The following is a 17,896-nucleotide window of genomic DNA, read 5'->3' as shown; positions in this document are numbered from 1 at the left end:
ATAATAACGACTCCAACTTTCGTCATATTGGTTACGTCACAGTTCATTTACTAAAAAATGAATACGATCTACGGATGTGAGCTCTACTAATAATTAAACAGTCTAATTGCTGAAATTAATTAAACTGTGATAACAGTTTCTTAGTAGGGAGCTTACATAGTCTATGAGGCATTCTTGAATAGCCTAATTTGTAGAATACTGTCCATGCAAGGAAGACATAGGTTTGAGTCCCAGTCCATATCACATTACAATTACAGATGGTTCACTTCAGCAGAAGCTTCACTGAGGACTAAAGGATTTCATTTGTGGGTAATCTTCTTTAGCATAGAATCTATTGAAAGTAATATCAAAATGTATCACTGTATACAAAAATGTAAACATTATTTGATCACTTTTATTGTCTTTTCCAAGATGGCATAAAAACTTAACAAATACATAGTATACAATATTTTGGTGGGTTTGAAATGCAATGGAAGAAAAATGAAAGAAGCCTCATGCTCAATGCCCTTCGACATTATTACAGACAGAGCACTGGTTGGGACTGGACAAGAATGGGGAAGGAAATCAGTACATCCCGCCTTCCACCTTAATCATGTTAAGTATAACATAAGTCTAGAGGGCCAGAAGAGGATTTGAATCACAATCCCTCAAATCTAGCTTGATGTACAGAGAAATAGACGATGATTACAGCACCCAAAATCATATGTATCATGACAGTCTCCAGTAAAATGAAAATGTGCAAATACAGTTTTTGGAGTAGCTGGAAATATATTTTCATAAAATATTTTCATTACTACAAGATCATATGCTATCCAAAATTATTATTTATTTATTCTTACATTGTTCTTTATGAGTACCATAGCAAATGCTTGCTGTTGTTACATCCTATTAGCATTAGATTTATAGGTAATTTTTTTTAAGAAAGAAAGTTACTTAAAGATTTTGGTATACACAGTATTGTGAAAGAGGAAGGGAGGGAAGACAAGAGTGTAAAATTTTGGCAAGTGATATCGTAACAGTAAAATATTAAGATGAGTACAAAGCACAATAAAACGTTACAAGAAAAGGCTGATAACAGTTACGGGTAATGGACTAGGCATGAAAGTACACCAAAAGAGCACACCCATTTGGTTATAAAAAATAAGTATCTGTACACAAAAACACATTTCTGCATGTGTTGTTACTGTCTCCACATACATGACAGCATACAACGTTATGCTGTTTACCAGTGATAAATTCTCATAAATTCTATCAATAACTTAAAAGAATTTATTGGAAAGTATGGCACATTTTTTTTTTACAATGTAGACCTTAATCCAGTTACAGAGATAAAAAAAATACATTTTATATATGCTAAAAAAATAAAAAGGAACAATAGTTCATAAACTACTCTGTAAAACATGGTAACTTGTTCATGCACACTTTACAATCTGTCATTATGTACACATTTCATGAAATTCACAACTAGTACACTAAAACTGTATCACAAATGAAAACCCAGACATCAGGTTTCTTGTTACATAAAGCTATTAAAATGATACGGAGTATATTACTGTAATGTTCTTGCCAACATGCATACAGTTCCTCACTCAGGATATATTAGTATTTCTTCCAAAATAATCTAGGATATCACATTAAATTTCTTACTTTTTGTCAAAGTATTCACAGCTTTGTTGCATTTTGCATATCCTTCAAATTTTTCAAACAGCTATCTGCAGTGTCTGTAAACCTCTCCTAATGCATGGTTCATTTATTTACACTGTGAGTAAAATCAACATATTCTCAGTGCTTACATCGTGGTATGAGTTTTGACCTGTGAGCAAGGCAAGTATTGCACTATTCAGTACTTATCAAAAACATTAACAGTTTATGGAGACCCAATGTGATTACTTATGAAAATAAAAGATACTGCTTTCTCAATTACACACTTTACAAAGATAATATATGTGTTGGCATATTTAATATTATAGCAGTTTCTTTTTTTAAGTCAAGAATGCATTAGATAAATGATTCTTGATTTATAATGAGACATTATGTTAGAAAGTGTGAGCATTTCGACACACCCCACATCCCAAAGCAAATTCTTCACCAGTTGGTGGATGTTTCACGTGGAGTGGACACTCGTCTCCCTCAAGCTGTTTTGCCTTGGGACCTGCAACAATATAAAATAAGATTACTGCAACCAACAAACAAATGATTATTGTTCATCACACAAACTCCACACATAGTTGTAATTATCATACAAAAGAACACATGCGGATTGTAAACAAATGATTGATCAAGGCGGCTTAATACTGCAAGAAAACATGGAAGACTCACCAAAATTGACTGAGTGCAAGAAATGGTGTGTGTTATGAATTAATAAAAAGCATTAAGTTGAATTTGTTTCATATGCAGACCAGACTCATGTTAAAGAATGCTTTCACTGTATCATAACAATACTCAAAAAATGTATAACAATACTCACAAAATGTAGGCCTTATTTCAGATTAATTTGGTTAATGTAATACGCTAAAAAATAATCTTAAAATATTCCAACTGTCAGAACATGCACTGGTGTCTTTGTATAATTTTTTTTGGAATTATGAGATTCTCCTTTACAGAATTTTTTTTTAATTATTTGTGGAACATTTGGCTGGAGAAGAAGTAAATGATTTCAGTTCTGTACAAATAACTAATTGTCTTGTAAAAACAAGAATACATCAGGAAATCTGGGCATCTGGAGTGTTATGCAATATCAATGATATTCCAGCTTTTGGTACTTAGAAAAATGAACAGATGGCACACTTTCTTTTTCATACCAGTCCACTGGTGGTAGCATTTATCACAAAAAATTGCATTATAGTTTAGAAAAGGTTGCAAGTGTTTGTACATATTTTGAACAATCAGTTTCTTTTATTTTTAATACCACATGTGATTGTACTACACTTATACTGAGGGAGGTAGAGATGGAAAAATCCTTTAGAGGCTGTGCAGTTATTTGTACAACACAAAATATGGTCATCAGAGAAATTACTCTCAAAAGTATTTTTCCTCATTCCTCGTTCCAGTGCCACAATTTACTGTGTTTTCAGACTGACCTAATTATTTCTATATGCATTTTACCTTTGTTCCTTATCAAACAAGATAACCACATAATTTCAGGATAACTTAAGATGTCAAAATTTGATATAAAGAGAACTGTTCTGTACCATTGACATGCACTGACACGCTAGAGATTACTGTTAAATATTAAAAAAAAAAAACATCAGTTACAACCTGCAGGACATGATGGGAGTTCCAGACGGGGAATGTTGGTGACACGCTGAAAGTCGTCATGGCAAGCATTACAGAAATGAGTAGTTCCAAAGCAGAAGAAGACAGCTACTGAACAACAGTATCTGCACTTGTACTCAAGAAAATCTGTCCCATGTTTTGGGCACATCTGGGCACGAGATACATCACTGCAGGCCCCACAGACCAACTCTGTAGGGTCATACTCCTCTCCCACTTCTGCATCGCATCGTGCTTCTCCTCCATAATATGCCTATGACAGAAGAGCATAAGATAAGCTTTAATATGGATCTGATACAACTGTCAAATTTTGAAAAGGCATCAAAAACTTCTTTTCTAAAAAGCCAATGGTTATGAAATGTTGATATTTTTCCAGACACATATCATATTAATGGATATGACAAACCTTATTGCATTTGTAGCAAACATAATATGCATATCTATCCATTGCATAGCTAGCAGGATCATTATGAAATCGAGCTCCTGGACTGGTTATTGCTTCTGCCTTATGGAGTCCCTCATACTCTAATCTCATAAGAGCTTTTCTGCGAACATCTTCATACAGGTCCTTCACAGGCGCCAACAAATCAGCCAGGACTGAATGTTCTATGCTGGCCTAAATAACAAGCAAAACAAACAATGGAAAATCCAGGATGGAATAACAATAATATGAATCGGATAGATTGCTAATTACCACACAGAGGAGGCGTTGAGTAGCAGAAAGGCACATTTAAAAGTAGACTGTAGGTTATTACTGAGTTATTGGACTAAGTCCTTCATCAGAACTCTGCCTCAGTGCCTGGAGACAACAGTGGTCATGTGAGTAAGTTGTGCGCACGTGAATGTGAAAGAATGCACTTGTGCATGCCAATCATTTGACTTTCAAATGTGCTTGTTTGCTGCTCAATATCTCCTCTAAGTAATATGAAAATCAATGATATGAATATAATAGAGGGAAACATTCCATGTGGGAAAAATACATCTAAAAACAAAGATGATGTGACTTACCAAACGAAAGTGCTGGCAGCTTGATAGACACACAAACAAACACAAACATACACACAAAATTCAAGCTTTCGCAACCAATGGTTGCTTCATCAGGAAAGAGGGAAGGAGAGGGAAAGATGAAAGGATGTGGGTTTTAAGGGGGAGGGTAAGGAGTCATTCCAATCCCGGGAGCGGAAAGGCTTAACTTAGGGGGAAAAAAGGACAGGTATACACTCGCATACACACACATATCCATCCGCACATACACAGACACAAGCAGAGGAAAATCAGTTTTAAATAAACAAATAAAAGACATATCATTACTCATCCAGTAGGTTAACTGTAACAAATAAGAGTAGAATCAAATAGTTAAGTACATTATAAACGTAGGCTTCTGCGGCCATTGTAACATTCAATAAAATGTTTCTGGGTTTGTGACCGCATTGTCAATATATACAAAACTACTGATGTTTCTGTCCCTGTTGCAAGTGACCTTCTTCAGGGTGTTTTTGTTAATGTTGAATGAGAAAATTTTGTTTCTTAGATACCTGCAGATATAGCTGTTATCTAATTCTGATAGGCTGTTGGTCTGCAGGTATATAAGAAACAAATCTTTCTCATTGAGCAGTAAACAAAACACTCAGTAGAAGGTTGCTTGCAACAGGGACCGAAACGTCGGTAGTTTCATATATACTGACAATGCGGTCACAAACCCAGAAAAATTTTATTGAACGAGTTAAGTACATTGTTTGACCAACCCTGAATTCTGTACATCCTTGCCTTTTAATTTATTATGGAATCTCTGAGCTATATACTGCAGTTTCTGGACTTACTAACTTTAGGTGATGTGTGGTAAACTAAAAGCTTTGTGGGTTGATTGCCTCATCTATGTCAAAATTAAAATTTATGTTCACAGAATTATGCGAAAGAGATTTGTTGTAAACAAAGCTGAGAAGAAATGCATTAAACATATGCAAGAATAACTCTTCATATGTGAGAAAGAAAATAAAGATCTGACATTAAAAGAAAATGACCCCTGATTTTTGAGGACATACAACTGTAATCCTTCACTGCTGTTCTGCACTGAACAAACATAACCAGCTGAAGCCACTCAGCTTTCAACAACCTAAGGAAGGTGCCAAAGCAACTGAAGCAGAATTGATAATTGGAAGGAAAAAGGTCCAGATCCCTATCTGGTTCAAATGGTTCAAATGGCTCTGAGCACTATGGGACTCAACTGGTGAGGTCATTAGTCCCCTAGAACTGAGAACTAGTTAAACCTAACTAACCTAAGACCATCACAAACATCCATGCCCAAGGCAGGATTCGAACCTGCGACCGTAGCGGTCTTGCGGTTCCAGACTGCAACGCCTTTAACCGCACGGCCACTTCGGCCGGCCCCTATCTGGTCATCCTGATTAATTTTTCAGTTTCCTTACATAAGGCTGATGTCTAAAGGGTTTCCAGAACAAAGCTATAGCCCATACCAGGCAGATACAACCTTGTACTTCATCTGTAGTGAGCTTGTGAGTGGGCCATTAAATTCTGTCTTTATGTCTTTCTTCATCAATTTTAGCAATGCAACTGATAGAAACAAGAAAAGGAACAGAAAACAAACTGCTATACATTCAATCCAAAATGCAGGTTTTGTTCATCTGTCTTTCTCTCATTCTAGCTATGAGTTACAATATTCCTTTAACAGAGAGATTACTGGAAAATACTGACTGAGATGTAAGAAGAAATCAGAAGTGCAATTTTCAAAGAGAAAGCCTTGTGGTTTTCCTAATGTGTTTTGGATAAACTACATAAAATTTTAAGTACTTGAAAAGATTACCATAATTATAGCTGACCATTTATGTAGAATATATGTTCCTCAGTAGTGGACGTGATCCCCTACTAAACTAAGTGACATTAGACTACTAAGTGACATTAGACTACACTGATTGTTCTTATTCCAAATACTGATTCCATTTATAGACATGTATGTTTGAAAGAGAGATATACTACAGCTAGGGAGTGGAAAAATTCGCATTTTGTGATAAATGCGAAATAGATCCAAATTCTGTCTCGAAATGCAAAATTACTTAATACACGCTACTTCATAGGGAATTGTATCCAGATGAATTACTTTATCTGTAATAGTTTGAAATAACATACAAATATTAAAAATGTAACCAATTTTCAGTTACTGGTATTGTATATCATCTGGCGATACCAAATTTGGAAAGGTAATGTGCATAAGGATCTGTTCGCCAAGTAAAAAGTGTACGAACACAATAAAATATCAAAGCTCTCAATGATTTGGCGTCATGCCAACTGTGGATGGTTGAACAGTCTATTTAAGACACACACACTGTAATACAACATAGCACTCAGCCATGCAACTTAAAGCATTTTATAACAAAAAAATGTGTACATTTGTTTGTTAGCAAAAGCTCAAAAGGTGGAATAACATGTACACCTTTAACATGGCAAATTAGGTGGTGGTAGCTTTGAGCTGTGGTTGCATCGAATACCACAAGAGGATGGGCTTTGAATATACCTTAATACTCTTATACCCTGCTAACCTCAACGAGCAGGTGTAGCTGTCCCCAAATGTTTTGTGTTGGACATTGCTCATTGTTTTCTTTTCTTATTTTGAAGTAATTGCCAAGTAAAAATTGTACGAACACAATAAACTATCAAAGCTCTCAATGATTTGGCGCCATGCTAACTGTGGATGGTTGAAAAGTCCATTTAAGATACACACTATAATGCAACATAGTACTCAGCCATGCGACTTAAAGCATTTTATACCAAAAAAATGTGAACGTTTGTTTGTTAGCGAAAGCTCAAAAGATGGAATAATATGTACACCTTTAACATGGCAAATTAGGTGGTGGTCACTTTGAACTGTGGTTGCATCGAATACCAAAAAGGATGGGCTTTGAATATACCTTTAACAATACTCTTATACCCTGCTAACGTCAATGAGCAGCTGCGTGGTAGCTGTCCCCAAATGTTTTGTGTTGGACATTGCTTATTGTTTTCTTGTCTTATTTTGAAATAACTGAAGCAACTAATTGTGGTCCATCATGGATTTCAATTATGACTCTTCCAACACCATAAGAGACTGGTGGTCCCTGTGACAATGCGTCAGTCCAGCTACCTGCTATAGGCTGCTGCCCTGCGGAAGGGAGGCAAGGCTTGTTTCCCCACACTGCTCATTTCCCTCAGACAGTCAAAATTCAAATCTGTTGAATGCACACAGCCATCTGCCACTATAGCCTATACTGCCTTCACTCTGCACTATAGCAATTGGCAAACAGTATCTGGAACATTTTTGACTGCACCAAAATTCTCCCCCTAACATTAAAATAGAGTCAGAGTGCATTTGGTTCTACGTCTATGCTAAGTGCCTCGTCCGCTCTGCCTGTAGCGTTGTCAAGCAAGGGTTGCACTATTATGAATGCCCATGAATGGTCGAAATAAATAATCTGCAGATTTTGAAATCACTGAACTGGGTGGGAAAAGACAAATAATGTCCAGAAACATCTTAAACTGGAGACGCATTCAGTTCACTGGTGGGAAAATCCTGCTGCTTTTTAAGAAGACAGTCATTTTTGAAAGCTTAAATGCAGCCTAATGAAGAAAATGAATGCCATTTTCAGAGAAAAAGGTGCTGAAGTTTTTTCAAACGCAAACATTTCAGTCAAAAAAGTTACCAATGAGCACTTTTTTAAACAGTTTCAAAGAACTATGGCTTTGTTCGTCTTCTCTCATGTAGTCTGCAACCTTTTAAATTTGTGTGTCTAATTACTTACAAACAAAAAGATATATGCAAATTTCGTCAAAAATATACACAAATTTTGCAAAAGATAGATGCTAATTTTGGCAAAAAAAGATGCTACATTTTAGGGTCACTAACTACATCACATTTTATCAAGCAACAAATTCAGTGTGGAGCAGTATTGCGTATAGCCAGTTCTTTGAACAGGCTCTGCAGGTCATTCTTGAATTCAGGCTACCAGTGTTTCATTTTATTCACTTCTGGATGCAATACTGTATGATATAATGGAACGACACTACATAATTTTCCTTCTTCATCATATTTGTCAAAAAAACTGTTTTGAACATATCTTCCAGTATACCGAACTAGTGAAAGTTTGAATAGTAACTCTAAACAGTAAGTGATAAGAGAGCCTGCACTGTCATGATCCATATATTCACTCATTCATTATGTCCTGTAGTCCTACCAAGAAGGAGAATCTTCAGGACTATGGAACAAGTCATGATATACATTAACAAGAGATCAGCAATTATAAAAAACTCAATATGCACAATGTACTGACAATAAACTCTCAGTATGTTGCTTATCACTATTTGCCAGCTAAATTTAACTTTCTAAACTAGCTACTTTAAAAACAAGTACTTTGAAAAGCTAGTTAATTTGAAAAAGGTGCTGCTTCCTCAGCTGTTTTACATAAGTGCTGTTTATCTCCTACTGGTAGTTTAATATGTATGTTAATAGATTATAATTTTTTTGAAGAAAATAGTTACCTACTAATGTGTCAATAGGGACCTGTTTACAATACATTACTACTTGTAATGCACCTTTATACATTGCAACTTGTCATGTAACAAACAGAAATTTCATTTCTATCAGCCATAGAGTTGGCCATGGCCATGGTCTTTTGGTGGTTTAATACAGGGTGTCTCACATAAAACTGGTACACCTCATGTACTGGTTGCTTGTGAAGTGGCAATACTCTCCCGAAAGTTGGCTACACTTCATTTTATTGGAACATTGAGTGCAGCTGTTTGTTAGTGTGTCAGTTGTTGTGACTACCTCATATTGTTGAGTTGGTATTGAAATGGGGAGTTTGCAGTAGAACAGCAAACTGATCATGTGGAGTGTTACATAAAGACAGGCTCCATCAAGAAGGGTAAAAAAAAAGTTTCATGTGAGGCAAAGTGGTAGGAAACCCCATGACCAGAATTATTCAAGATCTGTATAAGAAATGGAGGATTGCCTGATCCATTCAGAATGTGCAGAAGAATAGGCAATCGACAGTGAGGACCCCTGAAACTGTAGGCAGAATTCGCATGCACATTATGAGAAGACTCTGAAAGTCAGTAAGGAGCCTATCACAGCAGGCAAGTGTATCTCACACACCATGTCATTGTGTACTAAAAGATATGAAATTAAAAGCCTGTCATGTGAGTGTGGTATAAGAGTTGTTATTAGAGAGAGTCATGGGGAAAAAAGAGTTCAATATTGTAACTGCTTGTTAACATCAATTGCTAATGATTACTTGGAGCCCTTACTTTACTTCATGTCAGATGAGTTTTGGTTTCATTTGTCAGGTTATATAAACTCCCAGAATTGCAGATACTGGTCGCAGGAGAACTCACATATTCTGAATGAAGAACCGCTCCACTCATAGAGATAGGAGTTTGCTGTGTTGTCCAGCATGTGAATTATTTGCCCCATATTTTTCAATTACACTTAGACTCTTTATATGCACAATTAACAGATGTAGAGAAGCTGTGTGCAGTATTCTAACGAGATGTAGCAATTGCTTACATATCCAACCAAAGTATGAACCACATCAATAACATGTACTTTGAGACAGACTTGTGGGCCTCTTGCCTCGAAGGCCCCAGACTTAACATTGTGTGATTTTTATTTATGGAGCACACTAAACAACTATAAAGGAAAGAAAATCAGCCTGGTGCCTAACAACAGCCTTGAACACGTAATACAGGTGTCATTTTGCAGCAAAAGTCAAAGAGAGCGATTGAAAGGGGCACCCACATTCTGCATAGTCTTGGGATTGCATTGGTTACTGACTTTGAGATTTTGAGTACAATTCTTCATTCCAGTGAAGTATGCAGTCAGTTGATTATTCATCTCTCACTTGGGAATAAATGGCTTGGCATATGTGGAAGTCTGTCAATGCATGATTTATAGGTTTAATTCTGATGGGTCAAAATCAATATTCGATAACTTACATGGAGATGGAATATTGCTAATGAATGTGACCCAGAGACATAGCCACATTCTGGTGTCTGGATCTTCTCTGATGGTGAGTGTTCAATAAAAATGAAGATAACTATGAATGTGAGAAAATGATCATGTGTCTTTTCTTTGCTACTCCGTTGGATATTTTGCCACAGTCATACTTGATGTCCGCACCTGGTAGCTGAGTGGTCAGTGTGACAGAGTGTCAGTCCTAAGGGCCTGGGTTCAATTGCTGGCTGGGTCAGAGATTTTCCCTGCTCAGGGACTGGGTGTTGTTGTAATCATCACCATTTCATCACCATCGATGCACAAGTCACCGAAGTGGCGTCAAATCGAAAGACTTGCACCTGGTGAACGGTCTACCCAACGGGAGGCCCTAGTCACATGAAATTTACCTTTTTTTTTTATACTTGATGAAGGTAGGACAGAAACTACAAACTGACATAGTGTAATGTGTCTTCCACAGCTTTGTGAAGGAATCCAAGTGAACGTGAATTGGATAAGCATTTTCTAAGGAATCCCAGCTCCAGGCATTAATGTTTCAGAGCCCAAATTTGACTCACATGCTGTCTTTCTTTTTTCAAATGAGGAAAACATCCCTGGGCATTGTTAGAGTTCTCAAAGGGATGAATTCCTTCTGAGCAATTTCTTAAAAAGGAGCAGTGGTGGAAGTCTGCATTAAATTGTTTCAGACCATGCTTTGGCATACACAACTTGAAGCAGAGAAAATGAGAGGTGAAGATTTTGGAAAAGTAAGAACTTGCATTACATCCTCAAAACATTTACCACGAACCCTAAGGCATGCACATTTTACAAAGTGAGTCCCACAACCATACATATTTTTTAACTTATAAGCACAACATAGGTTACATTAAATCAAGTGACACATTTGGCAAGGAAGCTGTTTTGTGACTAGAGTCAGGAAGAGGGCCATTATAAAAGTTCTCAGCAGACACAGGGGCGATGTGAATATGGCCAGCTACTAGGCTCTTTGCACACTATGACTCATTAGGTGTTGTCTGTGGTGCTGAATGTTTTGCCACTATCTGCGGTGTTAATGTAAACCAGGAGTGATCTCTCATCTGCTCATGTGACTGACTAGAACTCATGTCACAATCATACGCTAGCAGCTGGCTATGGTGAACAGGTGACTGTATGGAAAGTGAAGCAACACACAATGAACTTTGCTTGTTGGCTGGCTGTCATTCAATCTAATGTTATGGACTGCTGATGGCATGACACAGTGCTCCATGCTCTGCATGCTAAACAAGAACAACAACTGTTACTGACTATCCATGAATCAAAGTATGCTACCACTTTCTGAATACAATATGAGAACATGTGTTTCAAACTGAAGTCCTGCTATTGACCTTCATTATAGAAAATATAGATTAGTTCCAGCTGTAATTCAGTTTCTGTATTGCACACAATCAACATGTAAGGGATTTGAAAGCACGTTAAACATTTCTTCTTACTTCTAGAAGATCACAAAGTAAACCTCAACTGTGCAGAGAACATTATTTTATATGTCTTGATACTTTTCAAAATTCTGCTGTTTTTCCAGTGTGGGGCACTTAATGGTCTGTGAGGATTCTAAGATTCCTGGAAAACTGATGTTTGACCAAATCATAGCCACTGCACCATCTATGTTACAGATGGGAGAACCTTGAACCACACCCCCATATTGTCAGCATATTCTTGTACAAACAGAAGAACATCTGCCATCGAATATGTAACTCTTCTGAAATGACAATGCTGCTTTCAACTCCATGAATATAAATTTCCTAGCAAGAAGTGTCACACAAATTAGAAACTTCCAGGAAGATGATTTTCATTGTAATGTTACTTGCAACTTCTTGAAGTCTGTGTTCTATAAGTAAAAGACAAGACAAACTATAATAATCTTCACACTTCTCAGGATATATCTTGTCAGCTGCAAACACTATACATATTTTTACATTTCTGTTTTAGTGAAATTATGTGCTGTCTTAGTAATATGTCAACTTGCCTGAACTGATTCATCCTGACAGCAGAAATTATTGTTATAGTGAAAATATTGGTAAGAAATATTGACATTTTGCCCCCTTCATTCATTCCACAATTTCTAGTATCAATTGTATCAATTAATATTTCCAATCCCATTTAAATATGAAGTTTTTTAAAACTTAAACACGTTAAGTATCTTCAAAACCCATCAAACACGTAAATGCAAACGAAACTTGCATGGACATCTTCTAAAATGATATTTAGGTGTCTGACCTTTGCTCTGAAGTTAGCCTTTAACTCTCAAACACTGTGTGTATGGTTTCAAAACTTCCTGGCATGGCAAAGACTCTTACTCTGTCACCAGTTCCACAACAGCACTCTCTGTGCTGCGGAGCGAAAGCTTCGTTCTTGAAATAAGCCTAAGTCCGTGGCCAAGTCATTTCTCCACAATATCGTTTCTTCCAGGAATGCTAGTTTAGCAAGATATGCAAGAGAGCTACTGTGAAGTTTGAAAAGTAGGAGACAGATGCTAACAGAATTGAAGCTGAGAGAGCAGATTATGAGTCATGCTTGGATAGCTCATTTGATAAGATTCAAGTTACAGTCTGACACACAGTAATCTATTGGGAAGTATAATAATGTAGTTTATTATTAACAAAAACTAGGAAAGCCTTCACTTTTGTCTCAGCAGAGTGAGTGGCTTTGCTGGACACAAAACACCAGTCACAACTTTGCTGCTCTTCCAACAGTGACTTACTTTAGAAATGGTAGTCTTGTTTATTCAACAAGATAGTAAAGTGGCAACAAGGACTGTACTTTGTGTGCTTTAATACTGATTAACGGTTTCTCTATTTGTGGCATCAGCAGCTGAACACTCCAACAGCATCACAAGTGTCAGAAACAAAAATATAAAAAAATTGCATTAATGTGACAACTGATCCAGCAAAATAATAATTTTAAATAGAGGTGGGACACTTATTTATGGCACTTTCTCTCTGCTGTGAAGTACATGTGATTATCGACCCTCCTTGTGAAGGAGCTCTAATGTTGTCCTCAACTAACTATTTATATGCGATAGTCTAAAAACTAATACAACTCTATGGCCATAGTAGCATATCATTTGATGATATTTGTGACTTACTAACCAAACACTTGAAGCATAAAACTCACAAGACAACATATCAATCCTTTGTGGCCTGGACAATGGACTTTTCTTGCAAAGACTTTAAGGTGTTCTATGCAGACTCCCTCAATAAAGATGTGGTAGTTTCTTTAGGCCCAGACCACAAAGTACAGGCTAAGGTTCTGGGAGCTTCCAACCGTTGCCTCACCCATATGTAAAAATAATTCAGTCTTATAAAGTAGTGTTGTCAGCATATAAACCAATCAATGCGAACAAATAAATTGTTCAAATTTTGAAACAGTGTTTGTACTCACCAATCAACAGATGACAGTAGTTCATTTTTTGGTACAAACACACACTGTGGCAAAATTAGGCAAAAACGCATGGAAAGGCGGCTAGTAGGAATGTGGTTAGTAGAAATCCTCTCTAAATATCAGTAGGTACCTGAAGCATGTAACACACCATTTTTCTGGCTCAGCAGATGTGGCAACAGTTACATACAATGTAACATTGCCAATATACCACCTTCATAATAAACAAAGCAGTAATACATTGCACAAAAACATGTCTACAATGTTACAGCTGGCAAGGTGACTTGCATTACCTGAATTGAAACATAACATGAAAGGACACATGGACTGTCTTTGTCTGGGCAGCCAAGGAGCAATTTCAGTGTATGATGAGCCACTTCATAGCACCCTCCATGCATCCACAGCAATCAATGAAACTCACAGCAAGATAATGACCATGCAACAAATTAACACAATTGCTGCTCCAGGCACTACAGAGGCAATTGGTTACATATAGCAAACAAGTATCACTCAGTGACAAAACTGGTATCCCACCGCTGTCTGGGGTGCCTCCCGATACATCTCTGCTGGTATCTGGGGCTTAATTTGAAGTGGGAATCATCACTGAGGACACTTTCACTCCAGTCAATGAGATTCCAGAATAAAGACGTGTCTGGGGATGCCCCAGACAGTGGGTGTGTTTGTCAACTGCCATACGGTCTGACAAGCAGGAGTGATGGTCTAGGGTGCCATTTCTTTTCATAGCAGGACCCCTTTGGGTGTTGTTCACAGTATCCTTATAGCAAAGCAGTACATTGATGATGTTCTATGCCCCTTTTTGTTGCCCTTCATGGCTTTCATTTCAGCAAGATAATACCCACTTGCACAGGGCAAGAGTTTCTACTGGCTGTCTTCATGCTTTCCAACTCCTACCTTGACCAGCAAGGTCACCGGATTTCTTCCCAGCTGAGAATGTTTGGAATGTTATAGGCAGGGCCCTCCAGCCTTCTCTGGATTTTGATGATCTAATGCACCAATTGGACAGAATTTGGCATGATATCCTCCAGGAGGACATCTAACAACTCTTTCAGTCAATGCTACACTGGATAAGTGCTTGCATAAGGGCCAGATGTGGACCAACAAGTTATTGACTTGCTCAATTCATGAACCTCTTCTCTTGAATAAATCATCCAATTTTTCTGAAATTGTAATGATTTGTTCGTCTGTGCATGTCCATCACAATTACTGATTTCCATCCCATTTAGATAATTTCTTCATGGTGTGTCATTTCTTTTTTTTTCCGAGAGTGTATTATGAAATTATGATCCAGATAGAAACCCAACAAGAATTTATCAGTTCACTTAGTTGTACGAAGCTGTTTGTCATGTGCTATATTAGTTTACTGACTACAATCCTTCTCTGTTCTTTGGATTTGCTTTGGTTTCATTGTGTACTGGTTGTAATAAGCACATGACAACTCAAACCATAACTCAGGCTTTGTTTTAGCTCACAATCAGAATGATGAAGTGTCCTGCTTCTTTTATCAGGTGTCCAATTTCCATACTTATTCATAGTTTTGTTACATCCAGTGATGACTTCTGCTATGAACTACACTCTAGTCTATCCAGTAGGGCATAAAATTATAGCTTCTGGAAGCGAAGTTGCGTATCTTTAATAATGAGAATGGGTGGATGGGGGGTAGGGGGGGTGGTGTGTGTGTGTGTGTGTGTGTGTGTGTGTGTGTGTGTGTGTGTGTGTGTGTGTGAGAGAGAGAGAGAGAGAGAGAGAGAGAGAGAGAGAGAGAGAGAGAGAGAAGTGATGCAAAAGCTTTCAGCACGTTTCTGCAAAGTTTTGTCTTCAGTTTACTGCTGACTTTCAATCGCCATTTCCTTTTTCTTCATGCAACATTTTTCTCATGTTATGGGGAAAAATAAAACTGATTCTAAGCGCAGGAGTGACTACTGCAGTTCCTCAACCAGTTATTGCTTAATTCACTGCATTCATTTCCACTATCTGTTAAAAAATAATTATGAATACAACATACCTTACATATTGGACACTGTGAGAACGCAAATGTTATTCTAGGACCAGACCATCTCTTCATTAATACACAGCGGCAGCAGTGAAGGTGAAACACATGTCCACATTTCAGCTGAAAAAATCATTTTGTGATTTATTCTTTGTCACACCGTCATGTCACATAATGCTATTTATTTTATTTAGTATATGACTTACAGAATATAGTTTACAAGTACATACATTAAATTCGTGCAAGATATGATAAGATAATACGAAAGCGTAAAAGTCTGTAAGCCAAATGCTACATACAATAAATAATGAAGCCAAAAATGCGACACAGGTTTGAAGGATTTTTTAGGTGTAAGTTGAAAAACACTGTTGTTGTGAAGATAACTCGTAGACATGACCTGATTTTTATTGCACATGTTAACAAAGAGATCCATAAACCCAAAATTAAAATAAAACAACTAAGCTCCATTTACATAAAATACAATACAATATAGTAGTTATTAATAGACTACAGAAAAATGTGCACAGTGAGCATGTGAGTGCCTACATCGCCATGGCAAGAAATTTCTATCAGGAGATAAACAAAATTATAAATGAAATGCATGAACCCAATGGTCTTCTTTTAAAAGATAGGCTGTCTGTGCACAATTATGCATCTACCGTTTTAGATCAAATACCATTACAGGGGCTGGAAGGGTAAAAGCCACATTAAGAGGAAACTGCAGCAGACTAATTCACTGAGGTAACTCTACTGTTTTAAATCACACAGTGAAAATATTGATCATGCAGAACCCAGTGAAATCAAAATACCTTTGTATACCAATAACAATACTCTCATGTTTCATATAAATGTACAATCTCTTAGAGGGAAAGTCAATGAATTACAATACTGGTTTGATAAAATTAACTACAGTGTTTTGTGTATCAGTGAACAGAGGCTGAAAGACCCTGAAATAGACTTGAGTGTTCCCCCTGGATACTTGCTAGTTACTGTAGAAGAAGCATTTCACATGATGGGATCTCAATCTTCATTAAAAGCAACCTTGATTTACATTACCCCGCCAAATACCTTAGCAGAAAATGCCTTGAAGGCATATTGGAAGTAGGTAGCATAATAATGTGCACACAAAAAATTGTAATTGTTTCAGTTTATCAAACTCCAAGCTCATATGAGATAATATTTATAGAAAAAATAATATGTTAATATTGCAGTTGTCCAAATATAAACAATATACAATTGTAACTGTAGCTGATAACACAGGCACTGTACAAGAGTATGGAGAAAAATGTTATTCATATGGTTTAATTCTCTGAAATCGTCGGACTACTGCTGTCTCAATGAAAAGCCAGCTAGACTGATTGGATGCGCTAATAACACAATTAATAATGTACACAGAAACTCTCTTGACTATAATGTTATAGAACTGGAAGTATCATGTCATGGAGGGCTATATGCCTCTCAGTACTACAGAAAGACAAGTGACAATTAGATTTCTAAAAGAATCCAATGTAAAAATATGATAAAGCAGTTACAGAAAATGGACTGATCTCATTAATGGATATACAACTGCTAAATGCTTTTACTTTTTCCAGCCAGATATTAAGTGCATAATAGAAAACGTATGCCCTACTGTACCAACAAGATATCGCATTAATACAAGCAGCATCATACCAAGAGGTACACTTCCCAACATAACAAACTCAGGATACTACTAATCATTCTCAAAGATATATTTCACAAAAATGATAGGGACAAGGAAACTTACATAAACGTGAGAAAAGCAAAAAATACTAAGTGCAATGCAAATGATGAGTATATTTTAAATTTTAAAAATAAATGTGAAGCAGCTTGGAATGTCATTAAAACAGAAATTAATAATATCTACAAACAAAACAGTATTCCTATAGACTACTATAAGCTCAATGCATATTATGCAAATCAGCACCACCACTTCAATAAATTATCCTACCTTAGATACACAAGCCCTGCTCACTCATACAAATCAGCAAGTGATAAATCATTTGGGTCCTAACCGCTTTAAACAAGATTCACAAATCGATAAACAAAATAAGCAATTCCAAAACAAGACTATTTTGCACTCAGTAATCTCTTCACAAAGTGCACAACAAAAGAAACCAAAATGTCACTTCTCTCACTGCCAAAGACAGTGCTAGAGTAAGGAATTTTCCCAGAATTAAGCTCAC

At 36.8% G+C, this 17,896-nt stretch overlaps 1 protein-coding gene across 1 annotated transcript in view; it reads right to left on the bottom strand.

Moving 5' to 3' along the window:
- Window positions 1–374: 374 nt before the first annotated feature.
- LOC124613550 (E3 ubiquitin-protein ligase MYCBP2-like) overlaps window positions 375–17,896 on the bottom strand; it is a gene marked incomplete at its 5' end in the record, with an annotated part of 333,858 nt that continues 316,336 nt past the window's right edge. The window contains 4 exons of the mRNA XM_047142262.1: window positions 375–2,152; window positions 3,259–3,526; window positions 3,680–3,889; window positions 15,708–15,815. Of these exons, the coding sequence (XP_046998218.1) occupies window positions 2,037–2,152; window positions 3,259–3,526; window positions 3,680–3,889; window positions 15,708–15,815 (702 nt within the window). The remainder of the gene's footprint in view (window positions 2,153–3,258; window positions 3,527–3,679; window positions 3,890–15,707; window positions 15,816–17,896) is intronic.

Source organism: Schistocerca americana, chromosome 4 (genome assembly GCF_021461395.2).
Source record: "Schistocerca americana isolate TAMUIC-IGC-003095 chromosome 4, iqSchAmer2.1, whole genome shotgun sequence".
NCBI lineage: Eukaryota > Metazoa > Arthropoda > Insecta > Orthoptera > Acrididae > Schistocerca > Schistocerca americana.
Note: the sequence above shows the minus strand (reverse complement) of the source record. Positions and strands in the feature narration are given on the sequence as shown.